This window comes from Hypanus sabinus, chromosome 1 (genome assembly GCF_030144855.1).
Source record: "Hypanus sabinus isolate sHypSab1 chromosome 1, sHypSab1.hap1, whole genome shotgun sequence".
NCBI classification, from domain to species: domain Eukaryota; kingdom Metazoa; phylum Chordata; class Chondrichthyes; order Myliobatiformes; family Dasyatidae; genus Hypanus; species Hypanus sabinus.
Window position 1 is genome coordinate 143,469,497 of NC_082706.1, and position 16,226 is coordinate 143,485,722.

The window sequence follows — 16,226 nt, forward strand, 5'->3', positions numbered from 1 at the left end:
CTGATATATCTCGCTGTTGTATGATCTCTCATCACCGTCTGAGATTCTGCCAACAATGGCTGTATCATCATCAGATTTATTAAAGGCATTTAAGTTGTGCCTAGCCACACAGTCATGGGTGTAGACAGAGTAGAGCAGTGGGCTAAGCACACATTCCTGAGGTGCACCAGAGTTGATTGCCAGCAAAGTGGAGATGTTATTTCTGATTTGCACAGATTGTGATCTTCCAGTTAGGAACTCAAGGATCCAGATGAAGAGGGAGGTACAGAGGCCCAGGTTCTGGAGCTTTTCAGTCAGAATTGTAGGAATGATGGTGTTGAAAGCTGAGCTGTAGTCAATAAACAGCTTTCTGACATATAGTAGGTATTTGTATTGTCCAGGTGATCCAAGGCCGTGCGAAAAGCCAATGAGATCACATTTACTGTAGATCTATTGTTGAGATAGGCAAGCTGCAGTGGGTCCAGGTCTTTGCTGAGACACAAGTTAATTCAAGCCATAACCAACCTCGCCAAGCACTTCATTACTGTAGATATGAGAGCTAATGGATGATAGTTGTTTAAGGCAGCTCACTCTGCTCTTCTTGGGCACTGGTATAATTGTTGCCCTTTTGAAGCAGGTGGGAACTTCTAACTGTAGCAATAAAGATATTGAAAATATCTTTGAACACCCTGCCAACTGGTTGATACAGATTTTCAGGGGCCTATCAACTTTCAAAAATTCAAACTCTTGAAAGACGATCTGACGCCGGCCTCTGAGACAGAGATCACAGGGTCACCAGGTACTGTCGGGATCTTCATAGCTGTAGTTATACTGTCCCTTTCAAAGCATGTATAAAAGACTTTAAACTCATCTGAGAGTGAAGTATCGCTGCCATTCATGATGTTAGGTTTCAGGAAGTAATGGCCTGCAAACCCTGCCAGAGTTGATGTGCATCCAATTTCACCTCCAACCTTGTTTGGAATTATTCCTTAGCTCTTGAAATAGACCTCTGCAAGTCACACCTGGTTTTCTTGTAGCAGACTTGAATGCCACAGATTTAGCCCTCAGCAGACTATGACCTCCCAGTTCATTTATGGCTTTTGACTTGGGCATGTACAGTGAGTTCTCGTAAGCACACATTCATCCACACAGTTTATAATTAAGTCAGCGACGGACTCAAAAATGAATCCCTGAATGCAGTCCAGTCCACCAATTCAAAGCAGTCTTGTAAACACACCTGCACCTCCCTTGTCCATACCTTCTTGGTCCTGTTACGCCTGCAGCCCCCTCCTTTGTGAGAATCGCAAGATCACTATTGATTTGAGTCAGGAGACCCAGGAAATGAGAGAGAGACGTGCAGAATGTCTTGTTCCCCCGGTGATATAAAGCTACTGGACACGGCCATTGTCTCTTGAAGACGAACTTGTGTATTGCAATACTGTGCTACGTGGAAGCCCTCAGGCAAAGTGGGCTGGTTGAGGGAGGGATTGCATCACCCCAACCTGATTGACATCTGTGACCCTGTGAGTCAGGATAAAACAGGGTCTGTGGGAACAGCCCCTTAGACGCACCAGAAGAAACGCTAGCGATCCCGTAATAGCGGAAGCCGGTGGGGGGGGGGGGAGGCACGTGCATTCGGTTCCATTTTTCCCTGGAAACTGGTGCCCTCACCATGGGAAAACGGCTTTTAGCTAACAACAGGGAAACCAACTCCCAAAAGACTTGAAGGATTGGCATCATCAAAGAACTGGGCAAGTTTAACTTGTCTCTCTCTCAAACCCAAAACGCTGCAGCTTGAACGAACTAACAGTGACTTTTATATTTCCATCGGACAATACATTATCCCCTAGACAACGATAGAGCTATTTCTTATTGATTATTATTATACCCACACTTTTAGATTTAGTATTGACGACGTATATTATCTGTATGTTTGCATTGATCTTATTTTTGTGCCCATTTATCAATAAATACTGTTAAAAATAGTACCATCAGACTTCAACGGACCTCTCTATCTTTGCTGGTAAGTGACCCAGTTACGGGGTTCATAACAGTCCTCACTGCTGTTGCTGCAGTCGTCAATCTCTGCCTGTACTCTGGGAGTAGAAGTATAACCGGGTCATCAGACTTTCCAAAGTGTGGGCGTGGGATAGCCACTTGATAGATGTGTAACAGTGGTCCAGTGCATTAGTTTCTCTGGTACTACAAGTGATTTTTTTTGATAATAATTATTTAGAGACTTTTACAAGCTGGCTTGGTCGAGCTGACCTGATCTGGGTTACACTGAATGGAAATACTTTCCTAAAGTCCAACCAACCCAAATTATTCTGAAGAATTAACTGCAAGTGTTTTTGTTCTCTGCACAGCTGCTGCATGATTTGTGGAGTGTTTCTGGCATTTTCTGTTTTATTTCAGATTTTGAGAATCTGCAGTTTTTGTTTTGACTTTCTATCAAAGTATTTCTTCATGTTAAAGACCGCCCACTAGATCACACCAACGTGCCTGACACTTAGCAGAGAAATTTTAATTCCTTATGAATATTTGAATTGGCAGTATGACTGTGACCACATCTGGACATTCCTGGTTGCCTCTAGTAACCTTTCATCCCTTGTTTAATCAAGGGTCTCAAGATCAAAATGCCGAATGTTTCTCCTGCCACAGTTTTTCCACCCTTTTCTGTTTTTATTTTAGACGTTCAGCATTTGTGGTTTATTTGATTTTCAAGAACCAGTTCACTTCAAAACATTTCAAACTCCGATTCCACCACCTTTTGAGAAAGAGAGTTCCAGAGACTACTCCCTGAGAAACTAATAAACACCTCATCTTAAGCATTGACCCGCTAACTGTAGTTCTAGTTCATTTCAACATACAGACACTGCTGTGGAAGGAGCTTCTTAAGACCAATTAGACTTTGAATACCCCGAGCAATTCTTCCCTCCCGGGGAGTGCAGCCAGTTTCATATCCACATCCCTCAGAACGCTAACCTCTCCAAGGACCTTGCTTTTCCATTCTCTCCCCAGAACATTCCAAAGTTCGCACTGACCCACCAAAATCAGGCTGAATGGAAGTTCCACCCCAAGTCTGATTGACCAATGGTGCATTAGGTGAGAACTGCTTGCAACCTGAAGTCAGGTGAAAGGTCAGACACGAGAGGTAATTATACTCACTCAATGTGAAAGCTGTTCCCACCACAGGCAGTAATGAAGTCATATGACTTATCCAGAGGCTTCTCATTTTGTAAGTCAGGGCTGTAACTGTCTGAAGGAACGATTAAGATGCATTCCTATAAAAATAAAGTATTTTGAATCAGTTATTACTTTGTATGTAAAGGAAGTAGGAGTAAGTCTCTCAGCATCTCAACCTGCTCCATCTTTCAGTAACGTGCTGGCTGATGAAGAATTAGCATCAGGTCAGTTACCTTCAGTCACCCTGTGGTTCAAAGATCCAACTTCACCTTGAGGATACTGTCTCTGCATCTTACTGAACTAATGCAGTTGAGAATTACATTAATGATTCAAACTTTAGAATTAAGAGAACATTTTCTAAATTTGTGCACGGGGCTACTTTGAGGAGACAGACAATACTGGGGAGTGTTTCAACACAATATACAAAGATATTAATGAAATGGCAGGATCTGAAAATGATTGGCAAATGAAGATCATGGAGTTGTGCAGTACAGCTCCAGGTAGCCCTTTGTGTCAGGAAATGCAGAGGAAGCTTGATCCAGAAACAGAGCAACAGAGATGATTTAGCAGTCAACAATATTTTACCAATAAACTGCAAAATAACAAGCCACAAAGGGCACAGAACAAGAGAGAACCGATATTTAATACAAGGTAACTGAAGGTTAGCTGGTTTGATGGATGACCAGACACTGTGGATGAGAGCTGGGTTTAAATAGGCTGCAGGTGTTGAGTTGGAAATGAGTGGCAGGTAATTCTTGTTAGCTGGGTGGAGACTGGGAGGTGCCTGCCTGTGCAGGCCTGACACTGTGTCTACATCAATTGCTTCTCACATCTACACTAGTTCCATTTACCTGCAATAGCACCATATCCTTCTATGCTTTGTCTATTTAACTGTCTGTCTAAATGTCTCCTCTTAAATATAGTGACTGTATCTAACTCCACCATCTACCCTGGCAGTGAGTTTGCAGATATCAGACACTCTCTGTATAAGAACATACTTCTCAGATCCCCTTTAAAGCTCCTTGGTCTCATATTAAACCTCTTGGTTCTGAAACCCTGAGCGTGAATAAAAGATTCTGACTATCTTCTCTCTCCATGCCTCTCATAATCTTGTACATGTCTATCCAGTTAACCCTCAGGCTCCTTTGCTCCAGGGAAAACAAGCCCAGCCTAGCCCCATGATTAACATCCTTTAATCGAGACAGCATCCTGATTATTCTCTTCCTCTGTACTCTCTCCAGCACAAACACATATTTCCAGTAGTATGGCAACCAGAACTGCAACCAATGCTCCAACTGTGGCCTAACCAGTGGTTGTAAAGTTCCAACATAACATCCCAACTCTTATATTCTTGCCCAGCCTGTGAAGACAGTCATGCCCGTATGTCTTCTTCATCATTCTACCCACCTGTGTTGCCATCCAGGGGAACCATGGACTTCAATTCCAATGCCTCTCTCTTCACTGACATTCCTTAGTACCCTGTCATACTGGATATGTCCACATCATCAGCATGTTTAAATGTGAGGGAATACACTTTGGTTTGGAAATAAAAGGGAAGGAACTATAACTTAGAAAGTGCAAGTCAAGATGGGATTGAAGATCAAAGGGATCATGGAATATGAATACACCAGCTACTAAAATTAGTAGAACCTTAACAAAATAAAGACTGTACAACATAGAACAGTATAGCCAAAGAACAGGCCATTCAGTCCACACTGACTGTGCTGACCATGCCAATCTAACTAACCCCACTTGCCTGGACATTGTCCATATCTCTCCATTCTCTGCCTACTTCTGTGAGTAAATGTTGCTGTTGTGTCCACCTACACCACAATCCCTGACAACACCGTGCAGGCACCCACCACTCTCTGTGTAAAGGTTTTACCCTGCACATCTCCTTTAAACTTTCCCTCTTGCCTTGAAGCTATACCCTCTAGTATTTCACATTTCTACCTTGGAAAAAAGATTCTGACCATCTACTCCATCTATGGCCATCATAATTTTATATACCTCTTATCGGTTCTCCGCTCAGCTCTCCAGAGAAAATAATATAAGTTTGTCTAACCTGTCTCTAAAGCTAATACGACATTGTAGTGAACCTCCTCTGCACCCCCTCCAAAGCCTCTACATCCTGCCTATAGTAAGAACCTTCTTTATAAGAAAGGGAGCTACCTGGGTTATCGCTGACTTGACATGGAAATCTGACTTTACACAAATTCTCCCAAATAGTTTTAAAGCATTTTTCAAGTAAATGTTTCATAGAGTTCATGAATAACTGGATACAATATGTATTCCATAAATTTCATTTTGGTTGGTGTTATAGTGCTATTCAATGGAGTTAAAAGAATTATACCAAGTGCATGCAGAAAAAGTTAATGTTTCTGACTTTCGGAATAATTGGTTTAGAGACAGACATTTCTCAGTAACAGAACCCTTATCTAATCCAGGGACTGTCTGTACTATCATTTATTTCCAGATGGGACAGAATTGAAAAGTCGGGAAGTCAAAGCTCAGATATATTAGAGTTAGTTCAAAGTAAATTTGTTATCGAATTACATATTTTACCAGAAACCACACTGAGATTCATTTTCTTGCAAGCATTTTCAGGGGATCAATTAATACAACAGAATTTTTTCAAAAGAATCTATACATGGAGAGACCTACATGCATAGGGAGGGATCTGCGATAACGCGGGGAATAAGGCAAGGGTCTGGCTATTGAGTCCTGTGTGATCTCCTGGTAACAAATATATCAACCATTACTATCTCTCTGCCTGCACTGCACTTTCTCTGTAACTGTAACACTATTCTGCATTCTGTTTCCCTTTTACTACCTCAATGTACTTATATATGGAATGGTCTGTTTGGAGGAACACAAAAACTTTTCTCTGTACCTCAGTACAGGTGGCAGTAATAACCCAATACCAATAGAACGACTAACCCTCTCACACAGATACTGTTAGATCCATTTTGTAAGTCTTCCTTGGTCCTATGAGTTTAAATTTCTTTAATCAACCCATCATGTGAAATCTCTCATATTTTCACTGACACCTGCTTCAAAATTCAACCCTTGACAAATCCAGTCCCTGAGTAATGAGTGCTTTTCTAAATGGAGACTTATACCTGTCCTTCAAAAGGATTTCAATCACCTGCCCCTACTCAGGTTGAACTAATTACTTGGTTTATCATTTCCTCCCATTTTAAACGACAGTATTATCTTAGCAGGCATCCCACCCTCAAGCAACGATTAGAAATTGATGCTTAAAGCCTCTACAATCTCCTCCCTTGCTTCTGTGTTACCATTGTGGCAGGGTCTCACAAACACTGGACCGATGCAGGTTTAAATTGTGTTACCATTGTGATGGAGTCTCACAAACACCAGACCAACGCAGGTTTAAATTGTGTTACCATTGTGACAGGGGCTCACAAACACTGGACCGATGCAGGTTTAAATTGTGTTACCATTGTGATGGGGTCTCACAAACACCAGACCAATGCAGGTTTAAATTGTGTTACCATTGTGACAGGGGCTCACAAACACTGGACCGATGCAGGTTTAAATTGTGTTAACTCCCACTGTATTTAATTGGTTCTCTCAAACTATGTTATGTTTAAATTTAGAAAAAATTTAGAAGTGGTGTTTTTGAGACCTCTATTAAATTTGAAAAGTTATGGAGACCATTTATTCAACATTTTCATATGATGTAATATGACCCTGTTCCAAGTTCATTTGATTTCCCAGCTTTTAGCTTATGTATGTTGAGAGGACCGGAAGTGACGGCATTGATGAATATTTATTCTTGTGAGATATTATAAACAGCCCCCTTTTTTTCTCTCTTTCTTTTTTTTTGCTTCTTTTTTCTTCTATATTAGTTATTAGATTAGTAGATTCGCTAGTTTTGCATTATATATATATTTTTTTTTCTTTCTTTTTTCTGTTTTTTTTATATCATATATTATGAAATATTTAGACTTACCATGTTCATACATATATTGTATGGCTTATGTCTTGGTAAACTCATTTATATTGTAACTATTGTGTATGTTTTTTTTCATATGTAATGGAATTTGTATGTCTGTAATTTCTTTATCAATATATCATTTGTATTCTGTCCATATTACTAATAATAATAAAAAGATTTAGAAAGAAAAAAGAAATTGTGTTACCATTGTGATGGGGTCTCACAAACACCAGACCGATGCAGGTTTAAATTGTGTTACCATTGTGACAGGGGCTCACAAACACTGGACCGATGCAGGTTTAAATTGTGTTACCATTGTGACAGGGTCTCACAAACACCAGACCGATGCAGGTTTAAAGGCAAAACTTGCAGAAAATGCACCAATGACATGTACAAAAAAACATGTCGAGCAGATTAAAACAAATGGGCTGCACAGGGAGAGGAAAAGGTAAAATGTCAAGTTGAAATTTCAAAAAGGGCACTAATCTCCATTCTACTGATGAAAAATCCAGACTGATCATTCCATACACAAGTACATCAAGTTAGTAAAAGGAAAATAGAATGCAGAATATAGCATTACAGTTACAGAGATAGTTATGGTTGATATATTTTTGACGCGTCCCGCCCTTTGTGAGAACATAATTATCCTTAAATCTCCCTATACCTCCATCATTAAGGATCCTCACCACCTAGGACATGTCTGCTTCTTATTACTGTGAATCAGGGGGAGGTAAAGGAGCCTGTAAACACACACTCAACAGCTTAGGAACATTTTCTTCTCCTTCACCATCATATTTTCATCCATTTTTGTGCTAGAAAGCAGTGAGTCTGTGTGCAGCTCCAAAGGGAATCATCAAATATTCCCATTTGGGACCACTACAGCTGAAATCCACAGTCACAGCCATGGCTACTTTGGTAATTAACGATGTTTTAAGACGTTTAAAAAAATCCACTGCTCCTCAATTCAATTCAATACTGTGATAAAGTGCTTTGAAAGGTTGGTCATAGCTAGAATTAACTCCTGTCTGTGTTAGGACCTGGACTGGCTGCAGTTTGCCTACCGCTACAATAGGCCACAGCGGATACAGTCTCACTTGGCCTTGGATCACCTGGACAATAGTAATACCCAAACCAGGCTGCTATTTACTGATTACTGTTCAGCAGTCAACATAATCGCACCCTCAGTTCTAATCAACAAGCACCAAAACCTGGGCCTCTGTACCTCCCTCTGCAACTGGATCCTTGCCTTCCTCATCAGGAGAACACAGTCAGAGCCAAACAAAAATAAAATTTCTTCGCTGACAACTAACAGCGACGCACCTCAAGGATGTGTATGAGCCCAGTGCTCTGCTCTCCCTACACCCATAACTGTGTGGCCAAGCACATTTCAAACACCATCTATAAATTTGCTGATAACACAACTATTGTTGACAGAATCTCAGATGGCGATGAGGAGGTGTACAGGAGTGAGTTAGATCAGCTGGTTGAGTGATGTTGCAACAAAAAACCCTACACTCAATGTTGTAAGACCAAGGAATCGATTGTGAACTTTAGAAAAGAAAACTTGAGAGAACACACACCAGTCCTCATCAAGGGATCAGCTGTAGAACGAGCGAGCAGTTGCAAGTTCCCGGGTGTCAATATCTCTGTGGATCTATCCTGGTCCCACATACTGATGCACTTACGAGAAGGGACATCAGTGGCTATATTTCAGCAGGAGCTTGAGGAGATTTTGTATGCCACCAAAGGTACGAGCAAATTTCTACAGATGTACCACGGAGAGCGGTCTAACTGGTTGCATCACCATCTGGTATGCAGGGGCCACTGCACAGGATCAGAAAAAGTTGCAGAAGGTTGCAAACTCAGTTAACTCCATCAGGGACATAAGCCTCCCAGTATCATGGACACCTGCAAAAGTCGATGCCTCAAAAAAGTGGCATCTATCACTAAGGAGCCCCATCACTCAGGACATGTCCTTGCCTCATTGTTACCATTAAGGAGGAGGTACAGGAGCATGAAGACACAACTCAACATTTTAGGAGCAGTGTCTTGCCCTCAGCCATCAGATTTCTGAATGGAAAATGAGCCCATGAACACTACCTCAATACTTATTGTCTCTCCTTCTGCATTACTTATTTAATTTATATTTTTATATATCTTATTGTAATTTATAGCTTTTTTGTAATGCACTGTACTGCTTCCGTAAAACAACATATTTCATGACATATGCCAGTGATATTAAACCTGATTCTGATTCCTCACCTCCCATTGCAGACTCTGATTCACTGTGCAGTTTGTTCCCAGGATATTTTTTGATTTGCTGTTGAAACTCAGTCACCATTGTAGCAAGGGAATTGCAGCTTAAAAGCACCATTGGTGTCAGCCCAGAACTTACCACCCAAAGTGCCTTGTCCTTGGGAACAGTGAGGGTCAGGGACACTTCTTGATTCCTTAAATCAAACTCTATTCTCTTTCCTGTTATGACCTGGGTGCGACACCCAAAGGCATGTGGGCAGAAGGAAGCGCTGAAGGATCCTAGAAAGGAAATAAACGCATGGTTTTTGAGGGAATTTTCTACCAAAAGAAAATCCAGTCTTGTTCCATCATTCTGCATCATAATTCCATTCCCCCGCCCTCATTCCATCCTCTCCTAAAGTCTACCTCTAATAAAAATTCAGCAATGCAATTTCTCATACTTTCAATAAAACCCTCAGATCCGTGTTGCCACTGCCATATGTATGATGGGAGGACTCTTCCACGTCAGCACGTCCCCATTGACCCACATCAATTTTTATCGATGCACCATAGGAAGCATTTTATCCTGATTGGTATGGCAACTGCTCTGCCCAGGAATACAAGAAACTGCAGAGAGTTATGGACACAGTTCAGCACATCATGGAAACCACCCTCTCCTCTATGGACTCATAAACACAAGATTCTTCAGATGCTGGAAATCCAGAGCAATACACACAAAATGAGGAACTCATGATTCCCTCTATGTACTCTGTCTACACATCTCATTGACTCCATGAAAAAGCCAACCCAATCAAAGAGCCCACCTACCCGGATATTCTCTCTTCCTCTCCTCACACCCCTTTGCCCCTATTGGGAGGAAGATGCAAAAGGATACCACCAGGCTCAACTGAAGCTTCTATCCCACCATATTGAGTGATCTCCTAGTATGATAAAATGGACTCTTAGCCTCACAACCTACCTAGTTGCACCTTATTATCTGCCTGAACTGCACTTTCTCAGTAACAGTAATACTTGATTCTGCATTCAGTTATTGTTTTTCATTGATGTATGATGTTATGAAGTGGCCTTTGTGGATGACATGCAAAGCAAAGTTTCTCCTGTACAGATGACAATAATAAACCAATTCACTTCCAGTTGTTTGGCTCTCCTTTCTCTTTACCTCAACTAGAACAACCTGCTTCTCTCCATCTATCCTGCTGAATTTTTTCATCACCTTGAACACCTCCATCAGATCTCCCCTTACTTTTCACACACAGACACAACAAGACCACCATGCTCATAACTGACCAGTCAATCCCTCCTTTCTATTCTGCACATATTGGATGATCTCTCCTTCCTGAGGTGAGCACTTCAGAGCAGTTTGTACAACAGCACGGTCTGCTAATGTCTAACTCACCACTGTAGGGGCCAGTTCCATCCACCGTCACCTTCACTGGGAATGCGGCATACAAAGGCTGATAAAAATGTACGAGGACCACATATTTGCCTGCGTTTAGCACTCTGGTGTTAAAGGTGATCTGATTCTGTGGAATGAAGAAAACATTTTTATATAAAAACATCTTGTGTTTTAGTTCCTGAAGCACCATAAATTTCTCTTTCATTGCCTTGTGTTAATGCTTCCCTGTTTGGGCATTGGTGGATTAGTTGGGTTAGCCTGATCCACAGCTGAAGAGACGGAAGTTCAATCCCACCTTTGCCACTTGGGTTATAGAGCTGGTCCATTAAATAAATATGGAATAGACAGCTAGTCTATAAAGTGAAGGGTCACACCAAAGTAGATTGAGAGATCAAGAGTTCATCTTTATCATACAGGAGATCGTCTCAAGGTTGTATACCAGCAGGACAGAAGTTGTCCTTGAGCTGAGTGGCACATGTTTTCAAACATTTGTGTCTTGTGCCTAACGGGAGGCACTGTGCATAGCAGCTGGGAAGTTATATGACATTAATGAGACTGCATTTGGAGTATCGTGTACAGTTTTGGTTACCCTGCTATGAGAAAGATATTAAGCTAGAAAGAGAGCCCAAAAGGTTTACAGATTGTTGTCTGGACTTGGGAACCTGAGTTACAAGGGGAGATTGCATAGAGTAGAACTTCATTTCCTGGATTGAGGGGTGATCTGATAGAGGTTTATAAGGTCATGAGGGGCATAGACAAGGTTAAAGCACATAGATTTTCCCCAGAAAGGTGATAAAAACGAGAGGGCATAGGTTTAAGTTCAGACATGGATGATTTAAAAGGAACATTGGGCAGCTTCTTTACACAAAGGGTGGCACATATTTGGAATGAGCTGCCAGAAACTGTGGTTGAGGTGGGTACATGAGCAATATTTGGAAGAAATCGAGTTATGTTCATGGTCTGGAGATGCCTAGAGTGCTGTAGGCCAAACACCTACAGATGGGACTAGCATACAGGGCAATGCTGTCAGCATGGAACAATAGGGTGGAAGGGACTGTTTCCACACTCAATGAACCCACAACTGGAATGCATTTATAATCTTTGGCAATTTCTTGCAGCTTGAGCAGAGCATTTGTCATGTCCGGATAGGGATCTTTCTACAATGTGTCTCTAATAATTGGTCACACCATTGTTGGGATGAAAGTCAATTAATAAGTACTTCAGGTGAACACAAAACTAAGGACAATGTCAAAACTGTTGATTACCTCAGGCGATTTCAGCAAAATAATGTCTCCGGGTTCCACCATGGTGGGAGGGTGCTGGGACAGGATCTGTAGATCGTTGGAAGAGTAGGGTTGGAAATGATCACTGGCTGTTGAAAGCTCCCCTTTCCCCAATCTCACAGCGGACAGTGGTGTTTCATATTTGGATGCAACACATGAGCTGTTGAGAATTGAAAAATAAAGATGTTATTGTTTATAAAAATAACATTACAGTATATGGAAAATTGTTATTGAACATTGAACAGTATAGTAGAGATATAGGCCATTCAGCCCATCATGTCTGCCCTGAATATGATGCTGATTTAAAGTAAATCTCTTCTGCCTGTACATGATCCCTATCATTCCATTCCCTCCATATTCATGTCTGTCCAACAGCCTGTTAAACACCACTGTTGCATCTACTTCCACCAGCTCTCTAGACAACATGTTCCAGGCACCCATCACTCTCAGCGTAAAAAAAAAACTTACCCTGCACATTTCTTTTAAACTTTCCACCTTTCACAGTAAATGCATTTCCTTTAGTACTTACATTTCTACTGAAAAATATTTTAACACTACTTGTCCCCCTCAAAATTTTATAATCTATTAGGCATCAAGTCAAGTCAAGTCAACTTTTATTGTCATTTCGACCATAACTGCTGGTACAGTGCATAATAAAAATGAGACAACGTTTTTCAGGACCATGGTGTTACATGACACAGTATAAAAAACTAGATTGAACTATGTAATAAAAAAAACACAGAGAAAGCTATACTACAGACCTACACTGGACTGCATAAAGTGCACAAAAACAGTGCAGACATTACAATAAATAATGAACAGGACAGTAGGGCAAGGTGTCAGTCCAGGCTCTGGGTATTGAGGAGTCTGATAGCTTGGGGGAAGAAACCGTTATATAGTCTGGCCGTGAGAGCCTGAATGCTTTGGAGCCTTTTCCCAGACGTCAGGAGGGAGAAGAGATTGTATAAGGGGTGCATGGGGTCCTTCATAATGCTGTTTCCTTTGCGGATGCAGCGTGTAGTGTAATTGTCCATAACGGCGGGAAGAGAAACCCCGATGATCTTCTCAGCTGACCTCACTATCCGCTGCAGGGTCTTGCGATCCGGGGTGGTACAATTTCCGAACCAGGCAGTGATGCAGTTGCTCAGGATGCTCTCAATACAACCCCTGTAGAATGTGATGAGGATGAGGAATGGGAGATGGACTTTCCTCAGCCTTCGCAAAAAGTAGAGATGCTGCTGGGCTTTCTTTGCTATGGAGCTGGTGTTGAGGGACCAGGTGAGATTCTCCGTCAGGTGAACACCAAGAAATTTGGTGCTCTTTACGATCTCTACCGAGGAGCCGTCGATGTTCAGCGGGGAGTGGTCGCTCTGTGCCCTCAACATGACTTTCTGACTCTCCTCAATACCCTGACCGCTGAGAGTAAGCACACCGCCCATTTTCTTTGCTACCCATCTACTTGTTTTGCCAATTTCATTCACATCATAACCCCTCTGAACATCATTGTCATTAAAGATCCTGTCATTAACTATACTTTTATACAATGCTGTACAAGTCCGTGTTCAAAATAGGCAGGAAGATTTGCCTATCAAGGACATTACCAAAGATACTTAGCAAAAGAACCATAAGACCATAAGCCCTAGGAGCTGAGTTAGACTACTGGGCTTATCAAGTCTGCTCCACCATGCCATCATGGCTGGCTCATTATCCCTCTTAAGTCCATTCTCCTGCCTTCTCCCTGTAATCTTGATGCCCTGATTAATCAAGAACATATCAATTTCCACCTTAAATATACCCAATGACTTGGATTGACCTGTGTCTTATAAAGCTTCGGTATTACATCCTTGCTTTTGTATTCTAAATAATTGCAATTGCTTTCCTTACCACTCACTCAACCTACAAGCTACCCTTTAGGGAATCCTGCACGATGACTTCCAAGTTCCTTTGCACCTCTGAGTTTTGAATTTTCTCCTCATTTACAAAATAGCTCACGCCATTACTCCTTCAGCCAAAGCACATGAGCATGTGCTTCCCTAGAGTCATAGAAAAGTACAGCAGAGAAACAGGCTCTTTGGCCCATCTAGTCAATGCCGAACTACTTAAATTGCCTACTCCCATCAACCTGCATCGAGAAAATAGCCCTCCATATATTCCACTATATTCCATCTGCCACTTCATTGCCCATTGCCCTAATCTGTCCAAGTCCTTCTGCAGACACCCTGCTTCCTCAACACTACCTGCCCTTCCACCTATCTTCATATTGTCCACAAAGCCATCAATTCCTTCATCAAAATCAATGACATACAATGTGAAAAGAAGCAGTCCCACACCAACACCCGCAGCACACCGTCAGCTACTCTGCCAGTCAGCCAATCTTCTACTTCTGCTAATATTTTCCTTGCAATATCACAGGCTCTTATTTTGTTAAACAGTCTCACGTGTGCACCTTGTCAAAGGCTTTCTGAAAATCCAAATATACAACATCCACTGACTATCCTTTCTCTGTACTGTTTGTTATTTCCTCAAAGAATTCCAATAGATTTGTCAGCAAGATTTCCCCCTTAGAAAACCATGCTGATTTTGGCCTATTTCATTATTTGCCACCAAATACCACAAAATCACATCCTTGATAATAGACTCCAACATCTTTCCAATCACTGAAGTCAGGTTAGTTTCCTTTCTTCTGCTTCCCACACTTAATAAATGGCATTGGAACTCACTTGTGCCCCCTGACATGCTTGCATTCTTGGAACTCAGCCAGTGTTTTCTACAGTGAAGACTGATGCAAGTTACTTACTAAGTTCCTTCACCCTTTCTTTGTCCCCCATTACTACCTCTCCAGTGTTATTTTTCAGTGGTCCAATATCACTCTCACCTCTCTTTCACTTCTTGTAGATTTGCAAAAACTTTCTTTTACATTATTGGCTAACTTACTTTCATATTTCATCTTTTCTCTCTTTATGACTTTTTAGTTGCCTTCTGTTGGTTTTCAAAAGCTTCCCAATCCTCTAACTTCCCACTAATTTTTGCTCTATTATAACCACTTTCTTTTGCTGTTATACTGTCTTTGACCCCTTGTCAGCCACGGTAGCCTCATCCTCCCTTTGGAATACTTCTCCATCTTTGGGATGTACCTTTCCTGTGCCCCAAAACACCAGCCATTACTGTTCTGCCATCATCCTTGCTAATGTCCCCTTCCAATTAAATTTGGACAATTTTCTCAGGTCTTTGTGATTTCCTCTACCCCACTGAAATATTGATACATCCGATTTTAGCTATTCATCTCAAGCCGCAGGGTGAATACTATGATTGCTGTTTTCTAAGGGTTCCTTTAGCTTAAGCTCTGTAATCAAATCTGGGTCATTCCATAAGACCCAGTTCAGAGTTGCAGTTCCTGTGGTGCTCTCAACCATAAGCTGCTCAGAAAAGCCATAACATAGGCATTCTACAACATTCCTCTGTTGGGATCCTGCAACAACCCATTTTTCCCAATCTACCTGAATATTGTAATTTCTCATGATTATCGCAACATTGCCCTTTTTACTTGCCTTTTCTATCTCCCATTGTAATTTGTAGCCCACAATTCAAGCTATTGTTTGGAGACCTGTATATCACTCTCTGTAAATGAAACCCTTGCAGTTTCATAATTCTATCCACAAGAATTCTACATATCCAATCCTATATCACTTCTATCTAAGGATTTAATTTCATTTTTTACTAATAGAGCCCCCCCACCCCCTGCCTACCTGCCTGTCCTTTCAATATAATGTGTACCCTTAAATGTTAAGCTCCCAACTATGATCTTTTTTCAGCCACCACTCAGGGATGCCCACAACATCATAGCTGCCGATCTCTAACTGCACTACAAGATCATCCACTTTATTCTGTATACTCAAAATGTAACACCTTCAGTTCTATATTCATCACTCTTTTTGGTTTTGGTTTTTTGTTACACTTTAACTCATCCCACTGACTGCAATTTTGGCCTTTCATCTGCCTGTCCTTCTGCATGGTTTCACTACACACTGCATCTACTTGTAAACCAACTATCCCATCCCCAGCCCTATCACTCTGGTTCCCATCCCCCTGCCCAACAGCTCTAGCAAACTGGCCCATAAGGATATTGGTCTTCAGGTTTAGATGTAACCATCCTTTTTGTACAGGT

At 41.4% G+C, this 16,226-nt stretch overlaps 1 protein-coding gene across 1 annotated transcript in view; it reads right to left on the minus strand.

Annotated features, from left to right (window-relative positions):
• LOC132404944 (laminin subunit alpha-3-like) overlaps positions 1–16,226 on the minus strand; it is a 307,054-nt gene that overhangs the window by 115,468 nt on the left and 175,360 nt on the right. Inside the window, 4 exon segments of the mRNA XM_059989599.1 lie at positions 3,148–3,263; positions 9,522–9,661; positions 10,779–10,905; positions 12,044–12,221. Of these exon segments, the coding sequence (XP_059845582.1) occupies positions 3,148–3,263; positions 9,522–9,661; positions 10,779–10,905; positions 12,044–12,221 (561 nt within the window).